This window comes from Pleuronectes platessa, chromosome 2 (assembly GCF_947347685.1).
Source record: "Pleuronectes platessa chromosome 2, fPlePla1.1, whole genome shotgun sequence".
NCBI lineage: Eukaryota > Metazoa > Chordata > Actinopteri > Pleuronectiformes > Pleuronectidae > Pleuronectes > Pleuronectes platessa.
Window position 1 is genome coordinate 9,147,379 of NC_070627.1, and position 16,353 is coordinate 9,163,731.

General features: G+C 43.9%; 1 protein-coding gene across 1 annotated transcript; it reads right to left on the reverse strand.

Annotated features, from left to right (window-relative positions):
- Positions 1-1,747: 1,747 nt before the first annotated feature.
- ipo9 (importin 9) lies at positions 1,748-14,635 on the reverse strand. The gene is made up of 24 exons (XM_053435572.1): positions 14,470-14,635; positions 11,662-11,723; positions 11,427-11,513; positions 11,120-11,321; positions 10,730-10,818; positions 10,191-10,277; positions 9,866-9,985; positions 9,474-9,574; positions 9,007-9,065; positions 8,759-8,910; positions 8,579-8,677; positions 8,397-8,503; positions 7,500-7,639; positions 7,129-7,291; positions 6,725-6,951; positions 6,333-6,481; positions 5,345-5,473; positions 4,990-5,265; positions 4,446-4,612; positions 3,670-3,803; positions 3,404-3,523; positions 3,056-3,163; positions 2,850-2,926; positions 1,748-2,546 (listed from the first exon to the last, which is right to left on the reverse strand). The coding sequence occupies exons 1-24, from the start codon at positions 14,627-14,629 to the stop codon at positions 2,436-2,438; spliced, it is 3,126 nt and encodes a 1,041-aa protein (XP_053291547.1). The 5' UTR covers positions 14,630-14,635; the 3' UTR covers positions 1,748-2,435.
- Positions 14,636-16,353: the final 1,718 nt, after the last annotated feature.

A 16,353-nucleotide genomic window follows, 5' to 3' on the forward strand; every position in this document is an offset into this window, starting at 1 on the left:
ATGCGTCAGATGCGCATAATCAGCCGTGTGAAAAGAATGGCAGGTGTTCCTTGGAGAATAATACAGTACAGGTCATTGTTTGACCCATGTATGTAAAAGTAATGTAATAATCTGTTCATAAAGTGAGAAAGGACAATTGGAAAGAAAGATTTATGGTAATCAAAAACAAGATTTTTAATAAATGCATAAATACATTTATTTCAAAGATATTACAGATATACACAGCCATGCATGACATTAATACAGGTCCTTTTTTAACCATGTTGTGCAATAGAAGGGTTGTGCATAGCTTGTGTATCAAAGGGTCAAAGGGGTAGTATTGAATTTATGCCTTTTGTAAAAAAACAAAACACAAACAAGCTTTATCTCCACTAGTTAACATCTTCTCAAACAAATGTCCAAAAGAACAAGAAGCGACTGTTGGACTCAGTGAACGTTCACAGGAGAGCAGAGTCTGAGATCAGATGCTTGGAGACAGAGCAGCTCCTGGACTAGATGCTGTGCGGCCATCTCTCCACAGGGAGGCGCTATCATGACTTCTACTCTTCCGTATTTATAAACGGAGAAGCGGGATTAATATTTCACACATCGATTAAAAGGTGTTAAATGGAAAGATTAGAGACTTTCTGTCTTGGACATAATTTTTTTAATATTTATTTAATTTAATACTCACTTTTATCTGTTGAATTCAATGGCTTATGTGCAATGCATTGCACGGTATATATTCTGTTTCAATTGCATATATAATCAGGGCCTAAGCACCGAACAGTGGGAGACCCTATCGAAATTGTAAGGGTTTTTATTATTAATTTTTTTAGGCAAATGAATTGGGCTTTTTGAGGGCTTTAACATGCTCAAATCGGTACCAAAGTTTGCAGAAAATTAGAAAGTGGTTAAACCCTTACCCTAACCCTTCGGAAGGGAAAAACCCAATTTGTGAATAAGTGTTAGGGTTAATACGAATATTATACTAATTATGAGATGCTTAGTCATACATTTGAGAAAGTTTCTCATAAGAATGACCTACAGGATTTTTAATATTTTCATTACAGGAAATTGGCTTCCATACCATAGTGCCACCTACGGAATTAAGTGTTGTCAATTCCATGTTCAGGGTTCATACACATTTTGACCAATGGATTTCCATGACTTTTCAATAACTTCAAACCTGAAATAAACATTTTACAATTCCATTACCTTTCCAGGTTTTTCATGACCGTAGGAACCCTGCATGTTTTACATTTAGCAAACCTAGGAGTGAAGTACCGCTCTCTTCAGTCAACACATAGAGACAGAAAAGTCACAAAAGCACAATGCTCAAATACAATAATGATAATGGAAAAACAGTTAAATGTAATCACCAGGTTACTTGTAACTTGACCTTTGACCTCCGGGCAACAAAACCTAAGCAGTTGATCTTTGAGTCCAAGTGAATGTGTACCAAAGTTGAAGACATTCCTTCAAGCTGAACTTAAGATATCATTGTCGAGAATAAGACAAACATACTTTGTGAGTCCACTGTGACCGTCATATATATAAAAATAAATTAATCCTTGAGTCCAGGTGAATGTTCATGCCAAATGTGAAAGTGTTCCTTGATGGTGTTCCAGAGACTTCACCTTCAAGGGAATAGGACGGACGTACAGAAAACATCACCTTTCCGGCCACTAGGTGCAGAGGCATAATAAAATATGATCAAAGAGTTTACTCTCACAGCAGGGAGGCAGGAAATAAATCAAAGTCAATGTAGAAGAGTTGTCCATTGTGGACTTTTATTTAGAAATGTTTCCATCCCAAGTTTCAATGGGTACGAGGGAATGACAAGGCTGTGAATCACCATGGCAACAGTAGTATGAATTCCCAAATACCCTCCATCATAACCAGTGAGCTTTTCCTCGGGTCACAACCAGTCAACGTTCTCTGGAATAAGGCCTCCAATGGTTCCCTCCCTCTCCAAAGAGCAGGATGTAAATGTTTTTTAAACTTTCCTTCAATCAATGGTAAAGTCTCGTTTTCCATGATGCATTAAACTTTATTTATACAGAAACACCAAAATAACGGGCTTAGTTACAAACTGAACATGTCAAAATAGTCTGTTTATATTTCATTGTCCGACTGAAGCCTCTGAACTCTTTATTCTTTCCTCTCGTTCCAGCTGAAATTACTCCAGAAAGGGGAGACCTCCGACCTTAAGTGCAGTCTCTCACCTCTTCATCTGCAGATCCATCCTCCCAACACGTGTGTGGAGAAACGGAGGACTTATGGGTAAGTGCATGTGTCTCTTCCCACCTCGTCCTCTCTCCCTCTGCCAGGACCGACATCCCAAACCTTTTATTTTGTCAATTCATGATGAGAGCATAAGGGATGGGGCTATAGAAGAGTGTGGTCGATGGAGGATTGGGTCTTGGAGTGGCAGACGAGGCGGGGGGGAGGGGCTAGAGGCCTATCGACTGCAGGGTTTGTCGCTCGGCGTTGTTGAGGTGGCCTGAGAACATGCTGTAACACGGCTGCTGGGCGAACTGCGTCAGGAAGTCGGTCAGGTAAGCCTGCGGACAGAGGAGACGCACAGTGGTTTGATACCTGATGATCAAATAACAGCTGTTCATCCGCAGCTGGAAGGGCAACATGCATGCTTCCATCTTTAATAGATCAGATACACAATCTTAATTTTCACTAGATATCACACGAGCACCAAGACACCAAGACAAATGCTTCATCAGCCACACTTCACCCTTTTCCTTCACATTCTAGGGAAGATGTTACTTCTCCTTTTTTAATAATCCACCTGGTTGACCCATATGGTCATGTTTGAGAAAAGATACGTGAAATGACAACTTTAGAGAAAATACCTGTAAATCAATCTGATAAATGGGGTCTTTCAATGCGTCTGGATCATCCTCATCATCGTCCTCATAATAATCATCGTCTGTAATAAAAAAACAAAGGGAGGTTTAGGAAATCTTCAATCATTAACCTGGAGTAAAACTATAAATAGACATAACAACTTAATGGTTGAAATGTAGACATTGCTGATGCACGGTGGAGATTCTCGTACCATATTTGTTCGAGGCAATGAGATCAGAAAGCAGCTGCCCTGCTAGTCCGTCATCTTCCTCCTCGTCTTCCTCGGCCGGTTCCTCCTCCTCCCACATACCGCTGGAGTCTGAGACAAACAACAACGGCTGGTGAGTGAAATGTCAGCCGACACATTCTTTAGGTTTCAGAGCCGACTCCAACTATTGTGTAGCAAAACTTGACCAAGCGTGAACGTTGCACTTTGACACCCTGAGAAACTTTATTCAGTCCAAAGCGGTTAATGCTGCCGACTGTGAGAACCTGCAGTCCCTTGGTGATATATATACAAAATGAATGGAAGAGAAGCACTTGTAGGATCGGTCCTCACCTTGGGTCCAGTCTCCTGCGTTCGTCCGGCTGGCGTTCGCCTCCACTACTGTCGACAGCTCATTGATGATCAATTTAAAAATCTTCACTAGCAAAGGAATGTTGGTCCACCGCTCCGGGGCTGGGGAGGAGAAACACAAAGTGCACGTGGTCAATATCACCATCATGTATCAACACATCCAAACAGCGCACCACTCCGAAGCTTTGTTTACTACATTATAGATCAATGTATTTGAGTAAAGTAACAGGTTTGTTTCGGTGCTTTACTTTTGGCAGATTTGGATCGTGTTCGGATGCCGTCCTCATGACTGTAGATCTCCTCTCCCTTCACCACGATGTCCTGGAGACGTTTGTCGTCAGTGTTGAGGCCGTGCTGCAGCAGTTTGCACAGCGCCACCGTGCTGCAAGGAGGAAGTAACACCCCACGTTGACGGCAGGGGTTTAGGAAATGAGACAAAGGTAGAGAATAGAAATAATGTTCATCCAACAAAGCACGGCCAACTAGTATTATTTATTTTCAGAGCCACAGTACTAGTTGCACTTGATCTATTGGATGGAAAAGTAATAGAGTAACTAACTATAGGCAGTGTTTCCCCTACCATTATAGGCCCCCCCCAACGGCTATCCACCGCCCCCCCTCCTGGAATGTCAAGTACATTTCTTTTTCTTTTTTTTTTAAATATAGAAACAGATCTCAACATAAGTAATTTAAGGTTACCTTTCCTATAAAACAGGTCTATAGATTATAGATTATTAAACAAACTAAATGGCCTTATGTTATTTATCTTATTTACACAACGTCATGTAATGTCTGTCTCTACATGGTCGCATGTTTAGATTTCCCCTATGCTCTCTGTATCGCACATGGCGGAGTTCCATCCCGATGCGTACACACAGACACGTGCGCCACACACAGGTGAGCACACTCTCACCAGCCCCCCCCCCCAAGCAGTAAACCAAGGGGAAACACTGATAGGTTACATCCATGTTGTTGCAGGGATTTGAAATAAACATTACTACATGACATGAAGATGTTTTCTGACCTGACTTTCCCCTCGTACTGTCCATAGAACAGGTGCTGTCTGCTCATCCACTCCGTCATCACAAACTCCAGAGCAGGTTTCCCCGTCGGCCCAGGCAGACTGCACAGGAACTCCAGCAGAGGCTCCAGCTGAGAGTGAACCAGGTGAGCAAACACCATGATCAGGGACTGCAAACAGGGAGAGAGGATAAGAGAACCGGGGCAGAGGAGGAGAAAGAGTGAGGTGCTGGAGATAACTGTACCTGTTGGAGCTGTAGGCGTAAAACATTAGCAGCAATACATGAAAACCAAGGTCGTAAACTATTATTAATTTAGTTTTAACCAGTTTTACACTCATCTATCAAGTTATTTGAGTGTTTGAAAATTTTGATTGATTTAGAGCAGCTCCTGAACAAGCACATCGACACCAATTGGTACAGAGATAAACATAAGTCAGCATGTCAGTGTTCTCTCACAGGAGAAAAATAACCACCACCTAAATTGTAGTTGTTATCGTTTCTACAGATCCACATGAACGTGTATCAGTGGGTGTCTCCTCCTCCTACCTGCATGACGCTCAGAGTCTCGGCTTGCTGCATCTTGCTCAGAATTGCCCGGAGGATCTGGTCCAGCTGTTCCCCAAGCTCGGTTCCTGCCCGAGAGATCAGAGTGGAGACCAGCCGGCCCACGAAGGCCGCTGTGAACTCAGAGGTCCGGGGGTCCAGCAGTTGGTTGACCACCTGCATGACGTACCAGAGGCCACTGTTCCCCTGCTCGTCCCTCCACTGGGCGATCTGCTCCAGGCCGACAGAGACGTACGCCCGCAGGCACTCACCACCGTTCTGCAGAGGGGACGGCAGTGAGGTGTGAGGAATAAGGTACTAAAAGGTTTCCACAGATCGTAGATGTTCCGATGTTCACCTGCATTATTGTGTTGTCATCGGTACGTAAGGTGCACTGTGCCACCACAGGGAAGGCCTGACACACCAGCATCTCTGACGGGGGGGGTTTGGTGTTGCGTACGACTGTGGTCAGGATGTCTATGGACGTCTGACACAGACACAGAGAGGGGAGGAGAGACAAGTGGTCAGGCTCTATATCTGTCTCTCAGGAAAACAACTGACATTACAACACGGACCAGATTGATTCTGGTCCATTAAACGTTTCAGACGTGAAGGATCTCGACAAACTGAGGCTTTAGAAACAGTGTTAACGTGCAGAGTCATTGAAGAAGGAGAGGGAGAGAGGACGAGGAAGAAAGTGGAAATGAGTCCGTTCCTGTTTTTGTGTGGCTGAACGCTGATTGATTACTAATGGTAGAACATATTGTTGTGTATGAGCAAATGTAAAAGGAGCACAAATGATAACATAACACTGTGCTCATCTGATGCAGGGTTGAATATCACTCATTGCTAAAGTTAAGATTTTACACACAACAATTACATTCATCTCTTGCTATGTGTTTGATGACTGAGGTAACTTCTTACAAACCAAGACACGTTTCTTTTTCAGCAACACGCAAACACACAGGTACACATCCAAGTCTATTAAACTACACACTTTGATATTAACTGACAGTGTATGCAAGATGGCTGACATGCCCATGATACAAAAACTCTGCCAACTGCGGCAAATTCTGCTTTGGAGAAAAATAAATAGGCTATATTAGTATATTTTGTATTGGGCTAGGTTCTTAATTCACAGGTTTCCTCCTGCAGCTGCCACAGGTTTGATTCAGACAGTACATGTCCACTCTCTCCTCCCTTTCACACTTAACTCATCCAACATTTAGAATTATTTTTCTTGACCAAAGTGGACAAAGGTCAGAACTGAATTTAGGTTCATTAGTTCCTGCTAATGGTGTAGAAACAGTCTTTCAGAAACCTGTGTGTCTCTTCGAACCACTTACTGCGCAGAGTCCAGATGGGATCTTGTCGGGCGGAGCCTGCATGATGCTGACCAGCGTGGGGATGAGACGCAGCTGCATGGGGCCCTGGCAGCCCTCGATCTGTGCAAGCTCCTTAAAGATGTCCTGAGCCAGAGACGCCACCACAGGGTCTGAGGAGGAGAGAGGGAGACAGGGTCTGAGAAAAGACAAGATTCCAACTCAAATCTAGGTGTTAACTTTACATGTTTGTGTCCTCTCTGGGAAGAAATGTGGGATTTTTGCTAATAACTGGGAAATGTCCTCTAATCATCCATTAAAAGATCAATAATATAGTTAGAAAGGTTAAAGAGCACAGTGTGAGTGCACAGTGACAATCAGAGGATGTGGTTAGAGGAGCTTCTGTATGTCAATACCATTGTTATATTTAAGGAAAATAGCAATGGTGAGGGGGCAGATCTTGTTCTCGGCGCTGGTGGTAAAGGCCGGGTCGACGGTGCAGACGATGCACAGCGTCTCCATGACGAGGGTCAGCACCTCTGAGCTGAACTGGGCGGCCAGTTGGACCAGTCCCTCGAGGATGCTGGGGAGGAAGGGCTGAAGGACGTGGGTGCTCTCCGACAACTTCAACTGATCACAGTACCTTTCAGGATTGAAATGACACAGTTAGGTGGCATCCACTGCATCTACTGTAAAGAGCAAGGCTGAGCAAACACTCACGCTGTTGGTTAATGGCAGAAATCTGATGATTGTAGTTTTTTGATGTACAAAAAAAACCACAACAACAGCACAGTGCAGTTAAAAAACAAAGCCTGCTCACCCCCAGATGGCCCTGACCGCAGAGATGCGGACGGAGGGCGGCTGGCTGTCGTGAAGCCCGCTGACGGTGGCCTGGAGGAACTGCTGGATGAGCTCAGGAGACATGGCGGCTGTGAAGCGACTGGCGGCCCACAGAGCCCGGCCGAGCAGGAACGGAGACGCCGCTGAACACAAGACACAAACAAGAGACAGCAGTGAAGACCAAGATAAGAGAAGACACAAGCTGTAATTTTTTTAAGGAGTTTCTTATAGGGAACTAAGGAGCTTGCAAAGGAAAAACAACAGAATAAAGGAGATAGAATACTATGGAAGAACATTATATATGTACTCATATACATTGTGAGGGGTTCTTTCATTATTCCTAAGACTCACCTGCCAGGTTGAGATCAGCGAGGATAACGCCGGCCAGGAAGCCGTGCATGTCAAACTGGATACGACCGTTCTTCACGTTCTCTGTGATGATGGTTTTGACGGAACCGAGAGCCAACATACAGGCTTCATGGATCTTCCACCTAGTTTCAAAAAACACAACATGACATTACGGACTTACAAGCACAGTGTTTTAATATAACAGTAGAATAAAATAAGCATTGGGAGAGCGATCCACAAAAGAAGAAGCATCAGCTAGAAAGAAAAATGTTCTGACTGACAAAAGCCCCAGATCAGAGTTAAATTGGTTTGATCAGCAGTCGCCAATCGCTTGTGTGAACTTCAAACACAATTTGAGAAGCTTGCCGACACGTCGCCTCCTCTGATTTCTAACAGGCTAAATATCTGGACAAGTCTACAACAGCTATGTGTGTGGTTACATTCTTCACCTGTCAAAGTATCATCGAATGAACAAGTATTGAATACAGTCGAATGGTATGAACTCTTTACAAGACTCCTGATTAAAGTCATGCAATTTGGGTGATCTGACGACTTTGAAAGTTGTGCAGTGTGAACTTGGCATTAAGAAACACTAAGTTCACCTCTTGGCAAGTTCAGCAGATCATTGTGCAGATAACAAACTAACTGTCAAGTGCCGAGTCTAATTTAAAGCTGCTGTGTGAACTGTGTCGGCTGATGTGACGCACAACCTGCAGTTTGTTATTCTACCCGGGTCAGCACACGTCTACGTGTCATACTTGGCAGTTTGAGGATTTTTCCACTTTTACTGTCATTAATTACAGCTGGAATGTGGAACAGATTTGACAGAGCTTGGAGACCAGACGTTAGGATGTAATCAGAAAGTGAGAGAGAAGTGTTGGTGCAGAGTCTCTCTCTCACCAGTGCTCGTTGCCACTGTTCCGAGCTTGCTCCGCCTCCTGCATGTGTCTGGTCGCTGCCGCTGCCAACGCTGCTGCGCTCTCATTCTGAAACTCTGCAGCCACAGCCTGCAAGCAGAGGTCAAAGGTTACCACCATTACACAGGACCCCACGTTTCTGACCCCAGGTTTACGTCATCTCACCAGCAGCAGGTCCTGAGCAGAGATCCTGACCGAGTAGGAGAAAGTGTCATCGTCCTCATCCTCCACGAACTGCTGCGGGTTCGCCGTCCACACTTTGATCTAAAGAAACAAGCGTGCAAACCATCAGGCCTGATGCCAATTATTAGACATAAATATACATTTGTTTTAATAACCCCTCACCTGGTCCTCCGTGATCTGCATGTACAGTATGACGTAGTAGATGAGCTCAGGCAGCGCTTTCTTCACCGTGCTCTTGAACTTGTTGTTTTCCAGCAGCGTGTGGACGAACTCAAAGATGCTGAACACAAGATTTTCAAAACCCAGAACTTCACCTGTAAAATAACAACAACAAACCATTAAACACCAGAGGATGAATGAGAAAAGTGTTTCCTCACTAACTTACATTCAGCAGTGAGAGTGCGACTCACCATCTGAGTCCACTGGGTCATCCACTTCCTCTGTGTAGTTGACTTCTGTTCTTACATAAGTGAACTTCTGGTTAAGGAAAACTCCAAAAAACTAATCAAAGAACAGGTACAACGGAGAAAGTCTCATTATTAAGCCTATAAGGGTTGTAAACTTTCCGCTGCCTCAGGATCACAATGCACCGACAATGCACGTGACCAAACCTCATCCACAAACCAACACGTCCACGGGAGCTCAGCTGGGTCCAAGTGCATTTTGATTGACAACTGTCTCGGTATGAAAGTAGCTCATTACAATACTTGTTTCCCTTTGGAGTTTACTGAGTAAGCAGGTGAACTGCTGCAGTGTGGTGGGACGGTGGTTTGAAGAGGCTGCTCTGTAAGCACAACAACAAAAACTGTGTTCTTTCACCCAAAAACAGAAGCTTTATCACACATGAAGAGCAACCTGTTGGCTCTGTGAAGGATATAAAGCTGCACTTTCAGTCAGTGTGTTCCACACGATGGGTAATATCTGCTGCATGGAGGACACCATGGGTTTGGGGAAGTTCTTAACCAGCGCTGTCACAGCCTGAGAGACAAAGAAAGACTAAATGATTAGATGAAGTCTTATTACAACACGTTTTACTTTTAACACAAAATACATTGAGCCTCCCAGTGCCTTATTCCTTGAAAGAGTATTTCTACTACTACCACCAGCTTTACACTGTAACAGTCAACTACATCACGCTGGAATTACAGCACACTACATATAAAGTCATATAAAGACATGTTAGATGTATAACTACCACCTCGATTACACCTGAATTTACAAGTTTCTACGGATGATATTCTGAGGTTCCCACTAACGTCAGTCTCTCACCTTGAGCACTTCCATCTTTAGACCACTGTCGGACGAGGGTCCATCAGGCATCTGCAGAGCCTGCACAAACGCTGCAGTGAACTGCTGCACCACGGGGAAGATCAACGCTTTGGCTGCACCCTGATCACACACAGGAGGGAACGTTACAGTTATATCACTGTATTGACAAGATACTCAGAAAGCTTTGAAAAGCAAATTCTCAGCTCTGACCAAACGAGATAAATCAGTTCAAAAGTCAAAATGTTGCGTTATAATTAATTCAGGCTAAAATAATTACATAGTATTATTATTCATAATGCATCTAACAACAGTATCACTAACTCACCTTCTCCATCTCTTCAATAGCACAGATGAGGTTGGCACAGGTGGTAAATATCTCCACTGCTCTGGAACGGGTACGAATACTGTAAACCTGTCGCATTAGAAAACATAAAAATGATCCAAATTTAACTACAAAGACAAAAATGGTAGAATGAATTACTACAGGAAACACAGCTGTATTCTGAATAGAGTTCAGTCTGGACTGATTCGTCACCTGATGCCTCATTCGTAGACATTTGGGTATCGGCCTTTATAATAGTCAATAAAATGTTGTTTTATAGAATAAACAATACAGTAAAGATGTGGCTTTATGTTTACACTTAATATAGAAACATATTTCCTTAATTCAAGTTCTATTTATTGGGTTGTATTTGTGTTAACTTTTTGTTTATAGTTGACTATGAGATGAAAGACATGATGTCAGTTTATCTCTGTATGAGATCCTCAAGCAACTTGTTTGGGACCTAATCTGCCTTATACTTTTCTCTACAACATATCGTTACATATTCAGTGACCAGAAAAGGTTCAAAGCTGGAGCCGCACCTCAGCCATGGTGAAGATCTTGTACATTTCTGGAAGGATGACCGGAGCCACCAGCGGCATCTGTGTATCTGTCACCTCCCGAGTAAACTCTGGAAACAGGAGAGAAGAAGTTACAAATTTATAAGAGGAGGCATATGAGGGAGGTAAGAGCACAAATGTGACGATAAAATGTACGAAATTTAGATCTTTCTTTTAACGATGAAATCTGAATATTGGCATTGATGATAAAGCTGTAACGAGGTATAATGTTTCATATCAACAGTCTCTAAACTCAGGTCAAAAAAACTATGTATATTGTCCCCTAGGCTCTAGTTTCATCGGAACATTCTAAAAACAACTTATTCTGAAAAAACTCCAGGTTTGTTGACATGTATCTTGTCACACACACACCTGTGAGGACCCTCATGGCCCCGTGCACGGCACTGACGTCTCCGCTGACCAGCATCTCCATCAGCAGGGTGAAGAGCTGGGGCCAGGCCTCAGGCCAGTCCCAGTGGGCGATGGCAGACACGGCGTACGCGACACTGGAGCGGACTTTGCTGATCGACTCTCGCAGGCCGCCCGGCAGCAGCTCCCTGATGGCAGCTTTAGCCTGGAGGAGGAAAACAAGAGTTCAGCTCTAAACAGTCCTCAGAACTCAAAATACCATTTTATAACAAGAGGATATTTGAGTTATAGAAATTGTGGAGATGTTTACCTGATCTGTTGTTTCAGGAGGCCTGAACTTCTCTGACTGGGAACACCAGTGAGTCTCCACATACTGCTTCAGGATGACTGATGCTAACTGCAAACACAAACAATGGGGAAGCCATATTTGATAGAGCAACACAAAACTGATACAGGTTGTAACACTCACGCATATGGTATGTAATAAACGCATAATGTAATTGCCAATGTAAAACTGATTACGTCTACAGTTACTTTCTGCTCACCTGACGGATGGCGAGTGCTCCCTGAGGATCCACTGTGAGTTCAGCCAGGTGGACGCCAAACTCTACAACATCGGCAAGGATGAGAAGAAAATGTATCATATCAAGGACAACCTGTTTGTTTGTTATATTACATTGTGCTTTAAAAGAAACCTTTCCTGGTGCTCGTTATAGTCTTTTCATAACACTGAACTAAAGTGGCCTAAAGAGGATTTTAAGACAATTCTTTCCAGGAATTCATTTGGGGCGTCAGGGTTTATTTCATGGAAACTGCCGGTATGATAACAAGACACTGCGTGATGCCAAGTGAAAAGCAATTGACCAGAATCCTCTTTAAGATGTGGGTCAAAAAACAAAGACGCAAGAATGAAATAAGGTGCTGTTATTGTCAGTCTGTGCCAAAATAACTGTAAGAATTTGGTTATTCAGGATATCAATGGTGCGGAAATTCATTAACCCAATTCATCACTGCTGGACATTATGGCAGAATGTTAGATTCTGCATAAATGTTCACATCAGTCGAAATGGATATCTCAATGAATGTCATGTTATTTCTTTCATGTGTAAAAGCTAGATTTGCCTCCTGAGGAAAGGTTGAGGTTTGAAACTTTTCTCTACGAGCAGAGAACGAAACTTGATTAAAAACAAATCTGAGCTGGGCTTTTGTTACACATCTATAAATGAAAAATACACTACGATAGATATTGATATGGCTTTGTTGTCCAACCCGACGTGCTAACAACATCCTGTTTGAACCTGGCCTGGCCGGCAAGCAGAGGGTGAGCGGTAAACCCAGAGTTCAGGATCAGCATCAACCTCAGCTCGGTCCCTCCCGCTGGGTTTTACTAAGAGTGACATCAGGCGCCAGAAGACAATGTGAGTGCTGACCATCCTGCATCAAACGTCTGCCTTAGAGAGGGGCCACGGGGAGGGTGAACCTCACAGCGGCACGGCCGACAGACACCGCGCACAATTAGCCTTTCACCACGGGCACGAGGATCGCTGCACACACAATGGGAAGTCTGGTGGACTGTAAGCTACGGCCACAAGTTACTGTATCCGTCAGTCCTGTTTAAGTCCTGCATCACAATAAAAGAGTTTCCTCCAATACACCTTTTGTTTACAAGCGGTAGACTCGCAATTTCACTATCCAGGTGAATCAGGTATTTTAAGAGCTTTCATTAATATTCAATGTTATTAATGCAGATTGAAAAAGAAATTAGACGGATTCTGTTACAGTAAAATAACAGAGGGCAGAGTGTTTAACTGGTTTAAATGTATCATCAGACGACAGGCCGTTGAAAAGGCCTCCATGACACCTCATTGTTTAAATAACTGTAAACCTGAGACCAAAAGGTGCCACTATTCTAGTAGGTGTCACATGTTATCATTTCAAATGACGGACATGGGCTCCAACATTAATTATAATTCAATCAACAGGACTTGGAGGACGAGAGGAAAAAGAAAGAAGTCTCTATGGTGTGAGTTTATAATGTGAAAATGATTCTGTGCTGTATGATCCATATGAATGGCAAATATATTTGGGGGCTTCAGGTGTAGCCAGCAGATATCGGGGCAGAGACACAATCCTCCATACAGCGTTTTCAGTCCGACTACTTTCTTACATCACACGGTGCTCCACACAAAACAGTGAAACCTATTAAATGTGATTCAGGTCCAGACGCATTTGGGCTGATCTCCATCAACAAATATCTATGAATTCACGTCAATCTAAAAAGCTAAAAGCCGGTGCATTTCTTTTTGCTCACTGGACTGTTTACCTGCTGCCAACCAAAGCCTGCTCAAACCTGAAGGTTTCCTGGCCCTGAATCTTGTCCCTTGCTATATAGGTTAAACATCATGTGTCAGAGTCTAAATACAATAACCTATCCATCTATCCAGCAACCAAAACAAATATTGATCTCAAAGACTGGGACTTTGTGTATTCTGGATGCTCAGGGCTACAAGTACAGAGTATTTACATCAACCACCCAACATAACAAGGAGAAGCCACCAAGCTGAAACTACACAGAGCTTATAGATGGTTAACTACCGATTATTAAAACTGATCCATTCCCTACCCATCAACTGCTTGATCTATAAACTACTCGACTAACACCTATCGCAGCTCCAGTGATGATGGAGGATGATGGATGATGATGATGGAGGTGGCTGTGGCCGGTTGGGCGGGATCTGCGGGACTCATCTTCGCGGGAACTTCTGTCAAGGGGGCTATAGCGACGGCGAGGATGAAGTCATAAGAAGTTAACTTCTAAATGACGTAATAACACGTGGGCTGTGGCGACACTGCGCTGGTTCCTGAAGTGCTGATATCGTTGTTGCTATAGTTTCAGAAGTTTTAACGTACATTCCCAAAACACGTGACCCTTGCGTTAAATGGACGTGTTTACTTTAGGGACGACCCGGGGTCCAGCGGTGCAGCTGAGGCCGGTGGAGGCTCCACCCTGCCCCGCATGTGCTTCTCAGTTACCCCGGTGACTGATGGGACTTGTTAGCCGTTAGCTGTCCGAGCTCGTCCGGGTGGAGCGATGACACCGAACCCGGCGCCAGAGAGAGATCAGCTCGTTTCCGTCAGTTGTCCATTTTAAGTGTCACCACTAACTTCTCCGGCCTAGCCTCAGCCCCCGGGAGAGGAGACACTTCCCCCCCGGCTAACGATGTAGGCATGACGGCTAGCTGAGCTTCAGACTAGCCGATGGAGTTAAAAGCCAGCACCGGAGGCCCGTGTCATAAATGCGGGAGGACACCGGGGGATCTCACCCTTTCCCCCCCGAACAGGCGACCACTCACCCTCTGTCACTTCCAGCACTTTGACCTGCTCCTCCGCGGCGGCGCGCACCTCCTGCACCGGGGACAGGATGGCGGTCAGTGTCTCGATCAGCGCCTCCTTCAGCCCCTGCTGGACCGGACCGGCCGCCGGACCGGAGCGAGCACTACCCGCCGCACTCATGTTTTCACCCGCAGCTCCGCAACCGAGTCAGTCCGCCGCCACCACCACCAGGAGCCGGGGAGGAGAAGCAGCCGAGAGCGGAGGGGAATCGCGCCAATGCATGGGAACGTGGAGGCGGGGTTTTGCTGGAGGAAGCACATTTTGTCGTCCGGTTCGGCCCACGTGTTTTTTTTTTTAATGTTTGCCTTTGTTTTTAAAGTCTTGCTCCCTCTTGTGGAGCGGGGGGGACATGCATCTTTTAGTCTGAAGGATTTCATGCTCACTCGAGTTTTTTATAGTTTTTAAAAGTGACACAACTTCGAATTGACTTCAGATATATGAAAGAATGTGTGTTTTCTATATCTCTCCATTGTGTGTTGACAATTGAACTTCTCCTGGCAAATGACGGATTAACTGAACATATTGCATACTCCCTCCTCTGGTGCTTATATTAAATGTTTGTTTCCTATTTTTATATTTATACCTATACACCACAGCAAATCCCTTGGATGTGTTAACCTGCTTGGCAGTGAAACCCAATTCTGAGTCCTTGGTGACTGCCTATAAAAATTCAAATGTTTATCCTCATTATTTGCTTCCATACCTAATATCTGTACAAATAAAACACCAGGAACGTGGATGACATTTCCACAGACGACATCGTACCTGCAGCAACTTGTGGAGAAAACCCTTGAAAGCAGGGAAGAGACACACTGTTCGGAAAGTGAGTGAAGAGTGGGTAAAACCAGTGTTTTGACAAGTTACTAAAAGAGCCTTGAATAAAGAATAGAAATCCAGCTGTATTACAATATATGGCCAAAAAGGACTTTTGTCTACTTTGGGATGTTTCTCATGGTTAGTTTATATTAAACTTTGGCTGAACAGAATAGGTCCATCAGCTAATTTACAACATTTTCTGCAAAGCCTTCCCTGGAGTACGTGGGCTGTTATAGCTGCATATTATCCATGTTTTGGGAATTAAATATTTAACAACCACAATTTTAATATTCTTGTGTCATCGTACCTTTGCTCATTTTGTGTATTTGGAAGTTAAATCAACAGAATGGCGTTAGTTGAAAGTGACAATCAGGCTGCACCTCCTTGTGTAGTCTCACCCGAGCTTTCAGAGGAGCGTCACCTTTCATCACTCACTTCCCCGTTCTTTGCATTAACGAGAACATGAAATAAATGCATTGAAACAACAGCGCAATTCTCTGTAGAAGTGTGACCCTGGAAGTGTTCAGTTGATCATGTAACCGAAGGAGGAATTATCAGCTTCAGCTCATAAACCTGCTGCTCCAATGGAAATAGAAGTGGTATCAGCAAGATCTCTATGATGACAGATGAGCATGTGACGTGCTGCTCCTCTACTCTTCAATCTCAATGTTGGGACTGTAGTTTGTTTTAATCTGGCAAGGACACACTACGATCCTCTCAGGTGTCAAGTCTCCTGATCCAGGAGGCTTTTATCAAATCCTGGCAGAGATTGGAGCATTTTGAAAGTCATTTACATCCGGTTACTGTAGAATATTGGTCTACAACCTCATATATACACACTTTTAAAGTAAAAGTAAAACAGCAAAGGTTGAAAATTACTTGTTCTTAATTCTTTCATTGCGTACCCCTCTCATGAGTGTCGTATTGAGTATAAAGTGATCTACGATATTCATGTCAGTTCTGTCAGACCAAATGAAATAATAACTTGTGTTCAATCCAACTCTTGGAGAAATAAAGCTGTGGTGTCT

Coding starts and splice junctions, on each gene's coding strand:
- ipo9 (XM_053435572.1), bottom strand. CDS start 14,629: ATGAGTGCGGCGGGTAGTGCTCGCTCCGGTCCGGCGGCCGGTCCGGTC. Junction 11,322..11,426: donor CTCCTGAAACAACAGATCAG/GTAAACATCTCC, acceptor TTCCTCCTCCAG/GCTAAAGCTGCCATCAGGGA. Junction 8,504..8,578: donor CTGCTCAGGACCTGCTGCTG/GTGAGATGACGT, acceptor CTCTGCTTGCAG/GCTGTGGCTGCAGAGTTTCA.